The 13,576-nt window shown below is 41.0% G+C and overlaps 1 protein-coding gene across 1 annotated transcript in view; it reads right to left on the bottom strand.

The window, feature by feature from the left end:
* rev3l (REV3 like, DNA directed polymerase zeta catalytic subunit) overlaps positions 1-13,576 on the bottom strand; it is a 203,894-nt gene that overhangs the window by 128,977 nt on the left and 61,341 nt on the right. The window contains exons 3-4 of the mRNA XM_043687151.1: positions 3,333-3,522; positions 1,767-1,841 (exon numbers count right to left, since the gene is read on the bottom strand). Of these exons, the coding sequence (XP_043543086.1) occupies positions 1,767-1,841; positions 3,333-3,522 (265 nt within the window). The remainder of the gene's footprint in view (positions 1-1,766; positions 1,842-3,332; positions 3,523-13,576) is intronic.

Below are 13,576 nucleotides of genomic sequence, written 5' to 3'. Positions count from 1 at the left end.
GTGGAGTTGAAATGCCCATCAGCCATGATTGAATGGCAGAGTGGACTAGATGGGCCGAATGACCTTACTTCCGCTCAAAAAAAAAAATTCTGTTTTATGATCCTGCTCCATAGCCACCGGATGAAGGAACTAGCTTTTGGAGCACTGTACTTACAAATAAACATGTTGGATTATAACCTGGCGTTGTGATTTTTAAACTTTCATTATTTCATAAACTTCCATCAGATCGCCTTTCAGCCTCCTACACTCCAGTCAAAAAAAATCCCAGCCTTCCTTTATAATTCAAACAGTCCATAACCAGCAACATCTCAGTAAATCTCTTCTGAACCTTCTCCAGCTTGATAATATCCTTCTTATGACTGGGCTACCAAAGCTGGACACCGTACTCCAGAAAAGGCCTCACCCATGTCTTATACAACCTCAACATGATGTCTCAACTTATATACTCATAACTGAGCAATGCAGGCAAGCATGCCAAATACCTTTTTAACCATCCTGTTTGTATGTGACACAAACTTGAAAGAATTATGTACCTGCACCCTAGGTCCCTCTGTTCTACAACACTACCCAAGGCCCTACCATTAATTGTTTGTTTGTACCAAAATGCAATACCTCACATTTATCCAGATTGAACTCCGTCTGCCATTTTAGCCCCTTGACCCCCATTTTAATCAAAACCCATTTGTGATGTTAGAAAGTGTTCTTCACCTGTCCACAATGCCACCAATTTTGGTTTGTCACAACCTTACTAACCTTGTCTTCTACATTCTCATCCAAATCATTTATATAAAAATTACAAAAAAAAAAGGACCCATAACTGAACCCTGTGGAACACTGCTGGCCCAGGGGTCCAGTCCGAGAAGCAACACTCCACCATTACTGTCTCCTGTCATCAAACCAATTATGTATCCAACGGGCAAGCTCACCATAAATCCCATGTGACCTAACTTTATTAATTAGTCTATCAATCATGCAGTATCTTGTCAAAGGCTTTACTAAAATCCAAAATAAACAACACCTACTGATCTACCAATCTTTTTGGTAATTTCCTCAAAAAAACTCAATCAAGTTTGTGAGACACTATTTTCCTCACACAAAACCATACTATCCTTAAATCAATTTTTGCCTTGCTGACCAGCCTTAAATCAATTTTTAACTTTCTAAATGTCCATAAATCCTACCTTTTATGATCATCACCAATAATTTACCCACAACGTAAATCAGACTCTCAGTTCTACAGATCCCCGGTTTCTCCTTACACCCTTTCTTAAGCAAAGGTACAACATTAGCCACCTTCCAGTCATCAATTGTAGTTATAGATGATGCAGATATTTCTGCAAGGGATCTCAATTTCCTCTTACTTCCCACAACGTTCTGGGATACATTAGATCAGGTCACAGAGGTTTAATCCACCTTCATATTCTCCAAACCTCCCGAACCACCTCTTCTGTAACGTGAATGGGTTTTAAGACTATGTTTATTTCTCTGCATTCTTTAGACTCAATTTCTATGACAAGCAGCAATATTTGGATTGTAACACTAATAGGTAGGATCACTTAGAAAAAAACCTCAATTTTCATATGTTACACTCAATGTAAAAGAATTGCTCAGGACAGATAGAAGTAACTATGTCAGTTGACAAAGTGTTACACTTATCTTTCAACCATATTAACCCAGAAATAGAAATGTTCCATAACAGACTAAATTCAATACTTATTATGCAAATGGTTAAAAAAAGTTTATAACTGTAAAGAAACATACTGTACCTTTTAACCATCAAAGGATTGTATAGGTAAATCTTCATGAATTGTTTTTCTCTCTCATGAAAGCCATAAAATGGCCTGCAAAACAATAGTACGATTTTAACCACTTTGTATCGAACTCAACATTACAAATGGAACATTTTATGATTTAACACATAAACCACAACACCAAATGGAATTATAGCAGAAGTTAACAAATGAAAAGTTTCTTACAAGTATCAAGTTTATGCCCTAAAAACATTAACCAGAAAAGTTTTGTCCAATCTTTTTAAAATTGCTCAATTAAAAATTATTCTTATAAGATGTGGTATAACATTTAACATTATTTTCTTGATCTATACACGTATAAATAAAACTCTTTAATGTACATCAGGTTATCTCCCAATTCTAATGCTTTTCAGGCACACGATGCTTGCATTCTAAAGCAGATCTGCATCCAAGAATAATCTCCCCTCCAATTACTTACAGGCTTAAAAAAAGTGTTGTACCAATGCTACTGTACATTCTAAATGGTTCTCTCACCAGCTCTTACTTTCCACCTTTTTAAAACAACCATCACAACCTATTTCCAGTCTCCTTTTCCTTAAAAGTCCTTGAATGGGAAGTCATATGTAAACATATGCTTGTTTTCCTGCAATTCAGCATTTAATTCTCTTTCAGATATCTGCTATGTAACAAAACAGCTCTAAATAATTATAATATTTCATTCTGTGGCTATAGTATTCTAACACTCCTTATATTCTCTGCAGCCTTCAAAAACCACATCACCCTTATACCCATTGTGTACTATCCTGCACAATAGGTCTGCCTTCACTTAGTTGCACTCTTGACTAATCAATCATGGTCTGAACATCTCATTCCTACACGGCTGTCTCCCAAGGAATTATATTTAAGCCTCTCCTCTTCATTTATATGCTACCTCTTGGCAGCAGATCCAAAATAACTCCACATCATCACATTGCAAAACACTGCAGATATTGGCAGTCACAAAAAAAGCAAGAAAATGCTGGAAATGTTCAGCAGCCCAGCATGCAGCTAGTTGCCTTCAAGCGATTCAAATGAGAGTCCCAGCATGGAACAGGCATGGTGTTGCTGCTGGCGACAAGGTGCTAATCTTATTTGCTGCAAGTTTAAATATCTAATTATTTTCTGGTGAAGTATAATTACAAAATTCCAATGTTTTCAAAAAATAATACCACTTCAGGTGACCAACTACAGTTGTAATATGAAATAGTCCTTGTTTCCTTTGACCATTTCCAAATCAATGTTCATCTGCAGTATAGTACAGTAAAGCAGTAAGCATAACTGTAACACTTTGGTTTACATATACTTGTACTAAAAATCTGGACCCTGATCCTTCCTTTAGATCATCCACCTGGAATGGTTATTATTGCTATTTTTGATCTAAATTTTCAGATAATCTTGGAGGTACAAAATATCTGTATTGCAGGTAGAATAGATATATGAAAGCATAGTCAAATGAAGAAATTAATATTAACATTTAAACACACTCACTACTCAAACAAACCAGCATACAACACCCATTGTTAGATAATTGATGCCACTTACATTCCCAATACAAGTGATACCCTGAACACATGCTGTACACTGGAGGAAGGATTACCCAGTGATACATTTAGTGCTCGGTCGATGCTGAAAGCGAACTGACGAAGATGCCGTTCTGGTTGCTGCCCGTACCCATCATATGGAACATAAAAGTATGGAAACGTGCCATGCAAATGGAGACAAGTCTTCTGACCTAGAAACAGAGATTGGGAGAACCATTGTACATTTCAATAAAAATGAAATAAGCCATCAAACCTGCACTGGAAAGCTAACTGCAAAAATAATGACCAAATCTTACCAGGTGCAAAACATCTTGATACATTAGTCTGAAATGCTAAACAAAAATTTAGCTATTTTTAACCAGAGCAAACATTACATTTTCAATTTTCAGTTCTAAGATCATTGGACTATACATGTTCACTCCTTTTCTCTCTACAGAGGTTGCCAGACCTGCTGAATTTCTCCAGCACATTTGACTTCTGTTTCAGATTTCTAGCATCTATAAGTTTTTTTTAAAAACATCGCTTGATCACACTTCGCTATACTTACTTCCAGACTGCATCCAGTGCCATCCTGAATTAACTCAAAGGAAATGCACCCAATCATCCCAGGTGATAACCTTGGGAAGATATGCAGTTAGTAACTGCCCACCTCAATAAAGCAACAACAGTAAATTCTGCGATTAGGAAGAAATTGAACTGGCTGCAGGCAGAGACACACACACTTAACCATTATCCTAGAAAAAAACTGAAAGGAGTTCACTAATTACCATAGAACTGTATGGTTAGTTCAAAGCCACTTTCAAATGGATAAAGCAGAAGCCAAAGGCATCTCAGAATTTACTGCATGAGATTGCGCAAAGTTGATTGTAAAAAGCTTGCATGCATATTTTAAGTGATAATTACATAGCCTAATTCTAACTGGATATACCGGGCAACTTTCCACACTGGTATCTACTGGGCAACATGGAAAAATTGCACAAGCATGTCCTGGTATATTAAAGAGCAAGACAAAAATCAACCTTGCCAACTAGCATATCATCACTTTACTCTCGATCATGAAACTAAGAGTTGAAAAATGTGGTGCTGGAAAAACACAGCAGGCCAGGCAGCATCCGAGCAGCAGGAGAATCGACATTTCGGGCATGAGCCCTTCTTCAGGAATCATGAAACTAAGATATGGTATCATCAATACAGCTATTAAGCAGCTCTTGTTTAGTAATAATCTGCTCACAGTCACTTGGGTGGGTTTCGTTAAAGCAACTCAGCTCCTGACATCATTACAGACTTGGTTCAAACATGGATAAAACAGCTAAATTCCAGAGGTAAGGTGAAGGTATGCAGTTAGTAACTGCCCACCTTACAACAGAACAGTAAATTCAGTGGTTGGGAGGAAGCTGAACTGGCTACATGTAGGCACGCACAAACATTCTTAACCATTGTCAGTGTCTGCCCTCGTAATCTAAGCTGCATTTGTCCGAAGTCTAGCATGAAGATGATCTAACAAACACTGCAATTGATGGGAATCTGGGATAAACTCTCCACTGGTTGGAGTCATACTTAACACAAAAGAAAAATGGTTATGGTTGTTAGAGGTCAGTTATCTCCGCTCCAGATCATCTGCAGGGCTCCCCAGAGAAAGGAGTGAGGCCAAACCATGTTCGTCAGCTTCAAATGACCTTTCCTTCATCATAAAGGTCAGAAATGGCAACATTCGCTGAACACTCCACAATGTTCTGCACCATGACCTGGATATTATCTGGGTTTGGGCCATAAAGTTACAAGTAACATTCCTACATTGACCAGAGATATTCAGTGGCATTACCATCACTCAATCCCTACTATCAATATCCTGGGTGTAACCATTGAACAGAAACTGAACTGGACTAGCCACAGACATTATGCAATACAAGATCAGGTCAGAGACTAGGAATCCTGTAGCAGGAAACTCCCCTTTCGACTCCCCAAAGCCTGTCCACCAGTTACATGGCACAATCAGAAATGTGATGAAATACTGCTCACTTGCCTGTGTAATGTTAAAAGATTAAATTGGTCTTTCGCTCTCTCTCTCTCTCTCACACACACACACACTCACACATTAGTATTATACTAAAGGGTTAAACTGCACTGACTGAACATTCTGGAAATGGGTAGGGATGACATTCATGCAGGAATGCAGATGACTCCCACTCCATTTAGACAGTCATCTCCTGTCTACTACTACTCCTCTCCTGTTATTATCAAATTAAACTAATTCAGTGCCTTCCATTCAGAAATGCTCTCACAGCCATCCCCCAAAGCTTGGTACGTCACACCTGCATTGTCTTGGGGAAATTGCAGAGACAGGAAATCATTTGCACAACGATTCCCCAGGACTAGGGCATTTACATCATCTCAGAGGAAGACCTTATCCTACTGTCCCCCACCCCCCGACCAATTGTACCTGAGGTAATGTGACTGAGGGGGAGTGGCCAGAGTATCTGTGACTATTACCAACTGACCTGCAAAAAGGAATGTGATTTCTTTGTTCAGGGCCGCTTATACTCTATGTCACATGTCTGCGAAGAGGGTCAAAAGGGGTCACCTAGCTTGTACAGGTTTTAATAAACTTTAACTGATGGCAAGTGTTGGTGTGTGAGAATTGCATCTGGTGTGTGAAACCTCAGGAAAAGAACCTGACACCTGGATGACTGCAGTTCCATATTTGAGAAGCTGGACACCACCCTGAGCAAAATAGCCCACTTGATTGGCACTACATCAACAATCATTCCCTCCATCACCAATGCTCAGTAGCAGCAACGTGTACCATCTCCCATAGTTGCCCCGTTTCCGTATCATAGCAAACACTCAGACACAGTATAGCTCTACTTTCTTCATCTTTATCCCAAACCCTGGAAAGACAGCAATCGTGCATGTATGCAGAGCTGAGAGTTCTCGGTCTTCTCATGACCAGCAGATTCTTAAGAAATTATAGTCACTTATAGGGAGCAGCATCCAAATAAGGCAACATATATACTGATTGGGTGACCGTTACAATCAGCAAGCATCAACAGTAAAGATTAAGTCATCTGGCATGATGCAATAGATGTTCTTCATCTCATTAACTGGTATTACACAATAGATGTTCTTCACCTTGCTAAACCACTATCCTTGCCTCCAGCACCTCATTGTTTACTGCAACTTCTTATCTGGTCAAAGTCACATTAGCTGAGTTTTTGTCAAGCAACCCTAAACTTAACTCTTTCCCTAACCGTTCATATCTTATACACTTTCTCATTCACTCCTGTTATCCTTGCGTGATAACCATCTAGATGACACTACCACCTTTATAAGAATCTTACTGCCAGTAACTAAGCTATTGACAAACAACATGCAATGATAATAAAAATTACTCGTCCATGCAGTAGATAGAATCTACAGGATCCTTCCATGTGGAAAAAAAAAATTCACCAGTAAAGTTCTTAAATCCACAATCCTTAGTGACCACTCCACCCCCTCCAAGTTGAGTGGAGACGAACCAGTTATTGAAAATCTCCTTCAGGAAGGTCCAACCTGAAAACAAAATCCAGTCTGTCCTTCGGCATCACTCCACGGAGAAATCTGAATTCTTGGATAAGGGCAGTTAAATACTTAAAACTGACGAGACTCCCATCTGTGCAGAGATGCTTCAGATAGAGGATACCAGCACATCAGAGTGTGAAGTGTGGCAGCTGCTGCAGCAGGGTAGGTGAACGCAGCATTCTTTGCTGCTTTTGCTCCTGCTGCTGTCAAACGTAAAGCCAACTGGCTGATCAGTGAGCCTTCATATCCCTTAAAAATGATCGAAAGAGAAGGTAAAGCTCACATGGTTTCATATGCATAGGAAAGCCACTGACAAAACGCATACGGACCTCCTCTTCACCATTGTTAGCTTCTGCACTTTTCATGCTCCTAAATGAAGAGCTGATTGAATCCATTGGATCAGGTTGTAGAGAGGTGAGTGGCGGGCTTTACTTGTGAATGGAGAAACTCTAGAGACAATATGTTAGCTGCTGAAAGTATCTTTGCATTTCTTCTCTCATTCCTTCCTTGCTAAGGTGGCTATCAGTATGGAGACAGTCACACTTAACTACACTAGATTGAGAATGTTGAAATAGACAAACAGAGTCATCTTGAAGTCTGTTACTCTGTTCACCATTTAAGATATTATCAAGTTTTATACAATCCATAAACTTCTAAAATTGTCCTGCCTAAACAATTCAGTCAATTATAAACAACAATGAATGGCCCTAAATTCAAACCCTCGGGGGACCCATTCAGGTTATTCAAAAATTATTTTCCTTTAACAAGTTAATACATGGCTAATGTGAAAGCTGTCAGGAAAAAGTATTGCAAAAATTTGGAACAACAAGAAAACAACAAAATGTTTCTGTGTTTTAGCCATTGAAGACAGTTTCAGTTCAGATTTAAAATCTCAAATATTCATGGAAAGCAAATGCAGAATAGATTAAAATAGGTTCTCCAAACGAAACTTCCCAAATAAAACAAACAGTCGGAATTAGTGATTACAGACCAGTAACTGTACAACTTTGATAGAGATCAACATTCTTTGAACCTTCAATATGAAGGGGACCAATGCAGTCTTAATAATTGACAGAACTGAAACAGCTCAGCCTCAAGTTTAATATTCTCTACAATCTTAAATCAAAATTAAAACACTCTTTTTGTGAATACTCCGCATTAAAAACACTGCAAAAAGATATTTTAATGCAATACTCTCATCTGGCTAAAGCATGACCACTGACAACTGCTGTTTCAAAACAGGGGTTCAAGGTCCTCAATTTGTTTTGAGGTTACATGTTTGATAATTTTAAAAGTGTCCTAATGTTGTATAATATTAATGTAAAAACAAAATCTGCCCTATCACATAGCCCATAAAGCACAATGAGTTGAGATCCTGACGATTCAAACAAGGCAGAACAGTCACTTCAAAAGGATTTGCTGAACCAGTATTTTAACAAACCAAAATATTTAAATATCAAAAACACTCAGCATGGCACAATTTACATTGAAACTTCTTTTCGACCAAAGGGTTAGTACAACCTTAATTTCAGCATTTCTTGGTATTTTTGCATCCTCTCGATGAAATTACATTTATAAGAAGAGAAACCCCTTGCATCGGACCACACTGTGCCACAGTCCAAGACACCCCCACCCCAGAAGAGAGTCCATAGCCCAGAAACAGACTCCACAACAAAAACCCGGACAAAGTTTCTCCTGTAGACAATGCACTTAACGGGATTTGTGCAGACCGGCTCCAGTCTCTCCCTCTTTTCCCAGTAATGCCACGTTGTCCTAAAAGTACTTCTAAGCAGAGGTGTGGGGGACAGAGGTGATAAAATTTGGTGGTACTTGAAGTTATTTAGATTTTTTTCTTTGAAGTTCCTGGTTTCTAACTTTTTTAAAAAAAATGCACTGGAGCCTCAAACCTCGCTACTAGGGGACTTTAACCCCCTTTCTCACTTTACATCTCATGGGGACTCGAACCCTTTTTCTTACTCTGTGTTCAGGGACTTGAACCCCAATTAAGATCAGTGGACCAGAACCCTGTTTGTCAGCGCGTTTTCAAAACGGTGTCTCTCAACTGAACTAAATTACCATTCAAGGAGTACGTAGAATAGAAAGGGGTTGAACGAGGGGTCAGTTTCTGACACAGGAAGATTGAGAAGGACCAAGGTTTAAAATCTTACCAGTGTTCCAGGTGATCACTGACAATGTCAGATTGTAACTATTTGTTTGGACCCCTACCTGGCTCACCAATATTTTGTCGTCCAGTTTCCATATCAGTCAAAGCAAATACTTAGGTGTAGTATGGCTCTACTTTCTTCATCTATATTCTGAGCCCTGGAGAGACAAGAGTTCGCGGTTTTGTCTCAAACAGCAGATTCTTAAGGAATTACAGTGACTTGCAGGGAGCAGCACTCAAATAAGGCAATATAGATATTGATTGGGTGACCATTACAATAGCCCACATCAACAGTAAAGATTAAGCCATCTGGCATGACACAGTAGATGTTCTTCACCTCGTTAAACCACTACCCTTGCCTCCAGCACCTCACTGTTTACTGCAAGTTCTTATCTGGTCAAAGTCATGCTAGCTGAGCTTTTGTCAAACAACCCTAAACATAACTCTTTCCCTACGTGCAATTAACTTAGACACTTTCTCAGCATGTGCAGAAATTCATTGAGCTGCTTAGACTGCATGCTTCAAACCTACAACTACTACCATCCTTAGAAATACATTGCTGCTCCTTCAGGGTTATTGGGTGAAAATCCTGAATCTCTCCCCTTAAAAACACAGCATCTGTCCATCTACACCAAACGGACTGTAGCGGTTCAAGGTGGCAAGCCCACCCCTATTTTCTCATGGGTAACTAGGGATAAGTGATAATGGTTAGTCCAGCAATCAAATGTCCATATCTCATCAATGATTAAAAAACAAACTATATTAGAACATTTGTAGCCCTGTTAAGTTCTGGAAGCATCATGGGAAAGCAAATCTTAGCAGGACTTATACATTTAATGATAAGGTCCTAGGGAGTGTTGCTGAACAAAGAGACCTTGGCGTGCAGGTTCATAGCTCCTTGAAAGTGGAGTCACAGGTAGATAGGATGGTGAAGGTATGCTTTCCTTTATTGGTCAGAGGATTGAGTACAGGAGTTGGAGGTCATGTTGCGGCTGTACAGGACATGGGTTAGGCCACTGTTGGAATATTGCATGCAATTCTGGTCTCCTTCCTATCAGAAAGATGCTGTGAAACTTGAAAGGGTTCAGAAAAGATTTACAAGGGTGTTGCCAGAGTTGGAGGATTTGAGCTACAGGGAGAGGCTGAACAGGCTGGGGCTGTTTTCCCTGGAGCGATGGAGGCTGAGGGGTGACCTTATAGAAGTTTACAAAATTATGAGGGGCATGGATAGGGTAAATAGGCAAAGTCTTTTCCCTGGGGTCGAAGAGTCCAGAACTAGAGGGCATAGGTTTAGGGTGAGGGGGGAAAGATATAAGAGAGACCTAAGGGACAACTTTTTCCACACAGAGGGTAGTACGTGTATTGAATGAGCTGCCAGAGGAAGTGGTGGAGGCTGGTACAATTGCAACATTTAAGAGCCATCTGGATGGGTATATGAATAGGAAGGGTTTGGAGGGATATGGGCCAGTTGCTGGCAGGTGGAACTAGACTGGGTTGGGATATCTCGTCGGCATGGATGAGTTGGACCGAAGGGTCTGTTTCCATGCTGTACATCTGACTCTAGTGAGACCCAGTTCTCTCTAACCTAACCTCTCTTGATCCAGCATTGTTGCTAAATTGTCAAATTAATGATCGATCTTCCTGTACATAAATTTCCTCCAATTAAATTCTGGAAAACTTGAACCAATGTTTTATTGTTGCCCTGTTTCCACCCCACTCAGTCAAAACAAAACACTCAGACACAGTACGGTTTTACCTCTATCTTTATTCCGGGCCCTGGAAGGAGTCAGAATGATTGCCCTTGTGCACAAAGACAGGAGTTCTCGGTCTTCTCTCTCAAACAGCGGTTTCTTAATTAATTATATAGTCATTTTACAGGGAGAAACATCCAGATAAGGCAACATACATACTGAGTGAGTACCATTACAATCAGCGAGGGTCAATAGTAAAGATTAAGCCATCTGTTGTTACACAATGAATAAATTCAAAGTTTGAGAGAAGATTTGTAGCTCGGGTGCTCGTTGCTGTGGTTCTGTTCGCTGAGCTGGAAGTTTTTGTTGCAAACGTTTCGTCCCCTGTCTAGGTGACATCCTCAGTGCTTGGGAGCCTCCTGTGAAGCGCTTCTGTGGTGTTTCCTCCGGCATTTATAGTGGCCTGTCCCTGCCGCTTCCGGTTGTCAGTTTCAGCTGCCCGCTGTAGTGGCCAGTATATTGGGTCCAGGTCGATGTGTTTGTTGATGGAGTTTGTGGATGAGTGCCATGCTTCTAGGAATTCCCTGGCTGTTCTTTGTTTGGCTTGCCCTAGAATGGTAGCGTTGTCCCAGTCGAATTCATGTTGGTTGTCGTCTGCGTGTGTGGCTACTAGGGATAGCTGGTAGTGTCGTTTTGTGGCTAGTTGATGTTCGTGGATGCGGATCGTTAGCTGTCTTCCTGTTTGTCCTATATAGTGTTTTGTGCAGTCCTTGCATGGGATTTTGTACACTACATTAGTTTGTACACTACAGGACACAAACCAACAGCCACACTCAGACAACAACTCACCAGAACGAAGGACCCGATACCCAGCATATCAACAAACACATAGACCTGGGCCCAATATACCGGCCACTACAGCGGACAGCTGAGACTGACATCCGGAAGCGGCAGGGACAGGCCACTATAAATGCCGGAGGAAACACCACAGAAGCGCTTCACAGGAGGCTCCCAAGCACTGAGGATGTCACCTAGACAGGGGACGAAACGTTTGCAACAAAAACTTCCAGCTCGTCGAACAGAACCACAACAATGAATAAATGGCTTCACAGAATGAATACTCTTCACCTGTTAAACTGACCTTATATACGGAATGCTTCCAACATTGTTAAATGGCTCTACATAATGAATGCTTTTCCACCTTGTTAACTCATTACCCTTGCCTCCAGCACTCCATTGTTAACTGCAAGTTCTTATCTGATCTGAGTCACGCTCAGCTAAACCTCTTGTTTCACAAAACTCAATTTAGACCATAAGAAATAGAAGTTAAAGTAAGGCCATTCAGCCCATCGCATCCGCTCTGCCATTCAATCATGGCTGATAGGCATTTCAACTCCACTTATCCACACTCTCCCCATTGCCCTTAATTTCTTGTGACATTAAGAATTTATCAATCTCTGCCTTGAAGACATTTAACATCCCAGCCTCCATTGCACTCCGTGGCAATGAAGTCCACAGGCCCACCAGTCTCTGGCTGAAGAAATGTCTTCTCATTTTAGTTTTAAGTTGACCGCCTATAACTCTCAGGCTGTGCCCACGGGTCCGAGTATCCCCGCGTCCATCCTTTCTAAGCCATGTATTATCTTGTAAGTTTCTATTAGGTCTCCCCTCAACCTTCTAAACTATAATGAATACAAGGAGAAAAAGTGAGCACTGCAGATGCTGGAGATCAGAGCTGAAAAGTGTGTTGCTGGAAAAGCACAGGTCAGGCAACATCGAAGGAGCAGGAGAATTGACGTTTCGGGCAGAAGCCCTTCTTCCTGAAGAAGGGCTTATGCCCAAAACGTAGATTCTCCTGCTTCTTGGATGCTGCCTGACCTGCTGTGCTTTTCCAGCAACACACTTTTCAGCTCTAATGAATACAATCCCAGGATCCTCAGCCGTTCATTGCATGTTAGGCCTACAATTTCAGGGATCATCCATGTGAATCTCTGCTGGACACGCTCCAGTGCCAGTATGCCCTTCCTGAGGTGTGGGGCCCAAAACTGGATACAGTATTCTAAATAGGGCCTAACTAGAGCTTTATAAAAGGTTCAGTAGCACATCATTCTTTTACATTCCAACCCTGAGATAAATGACAACATTATATTTGCTTTCTTAACCACAGACTCAACCTGCAAGTCAACCTTTAGAGAATCCTGGACTAGCACTCCCAAATCCAAAGTACAAAGGGATCTATGAATTTTCGCACCATTTAGTAAATAGTCTATGCTGTTCATTTTTTCCCCAAAGTGCAAGACCTCACATTTGCTCACATTAAATTTCATCAGCCATTTCCTGGACCATTCTCCTAAACTGTCTAAATCTTTCTACAACCTCCTCACCACTACCTGCCTGTCCACCTAACTTCGTGTTATCTGCAAACTTTGCCAATCTCTGCCTTCAGTCAGACAGGTAAAAAACAATGACTGCAGCTGCTGGAAACCAGATTCTAGAGTAGAGTGGTGCTGAAAAAGCACAGCAATTCAGACAGCATCCGAGGAGCAGTAAAATCAACGTTTCGGGCAAAAGTCCTTCATCAGAAATTCAGGCAGAGTGCCTGAAGGGTGGAGAGATAAATGAGAGCAGGGTGGGGGTGGGAGAAACTCGCATAGAGTACAGTAGGTGAGTGGGGGAGGGGATGAAACTGATAGGTCAGGGAGGGTGGTGGAGTGGATAGGTGGAAAAGAAAATAGGCAGGTAGGACAAGTCATGGGGACAGTGCTGAGCTGGGAGTTTGGAACTGGGGTGAGGTGGGGGAAAGGGAAATGAGGAAACTGGTGAAGTCCACAT

The sequence above is a fragment of the Chiloscyllium plagiosum genome, chromosome 3 (genome assembly GCF_004010195.1).
Source record: "Chiloscyllium plagiosum isolate BGI_BamShark_2017 chromosome 3, ASM401019v2, whole genome shotgun sequence".
Classification (NCBI taxonomy): domain Eukaryota; kingdom Metazoa; phylum Chordata; class Chondrichthyes; order Orectolobiformes; family Hemiscylliidae; genus Chiloscyllium; species Chiloscyllium plagiosum.
This window is presented reverse-complemented; position numbering and strand designations above follow the sequence as displayed.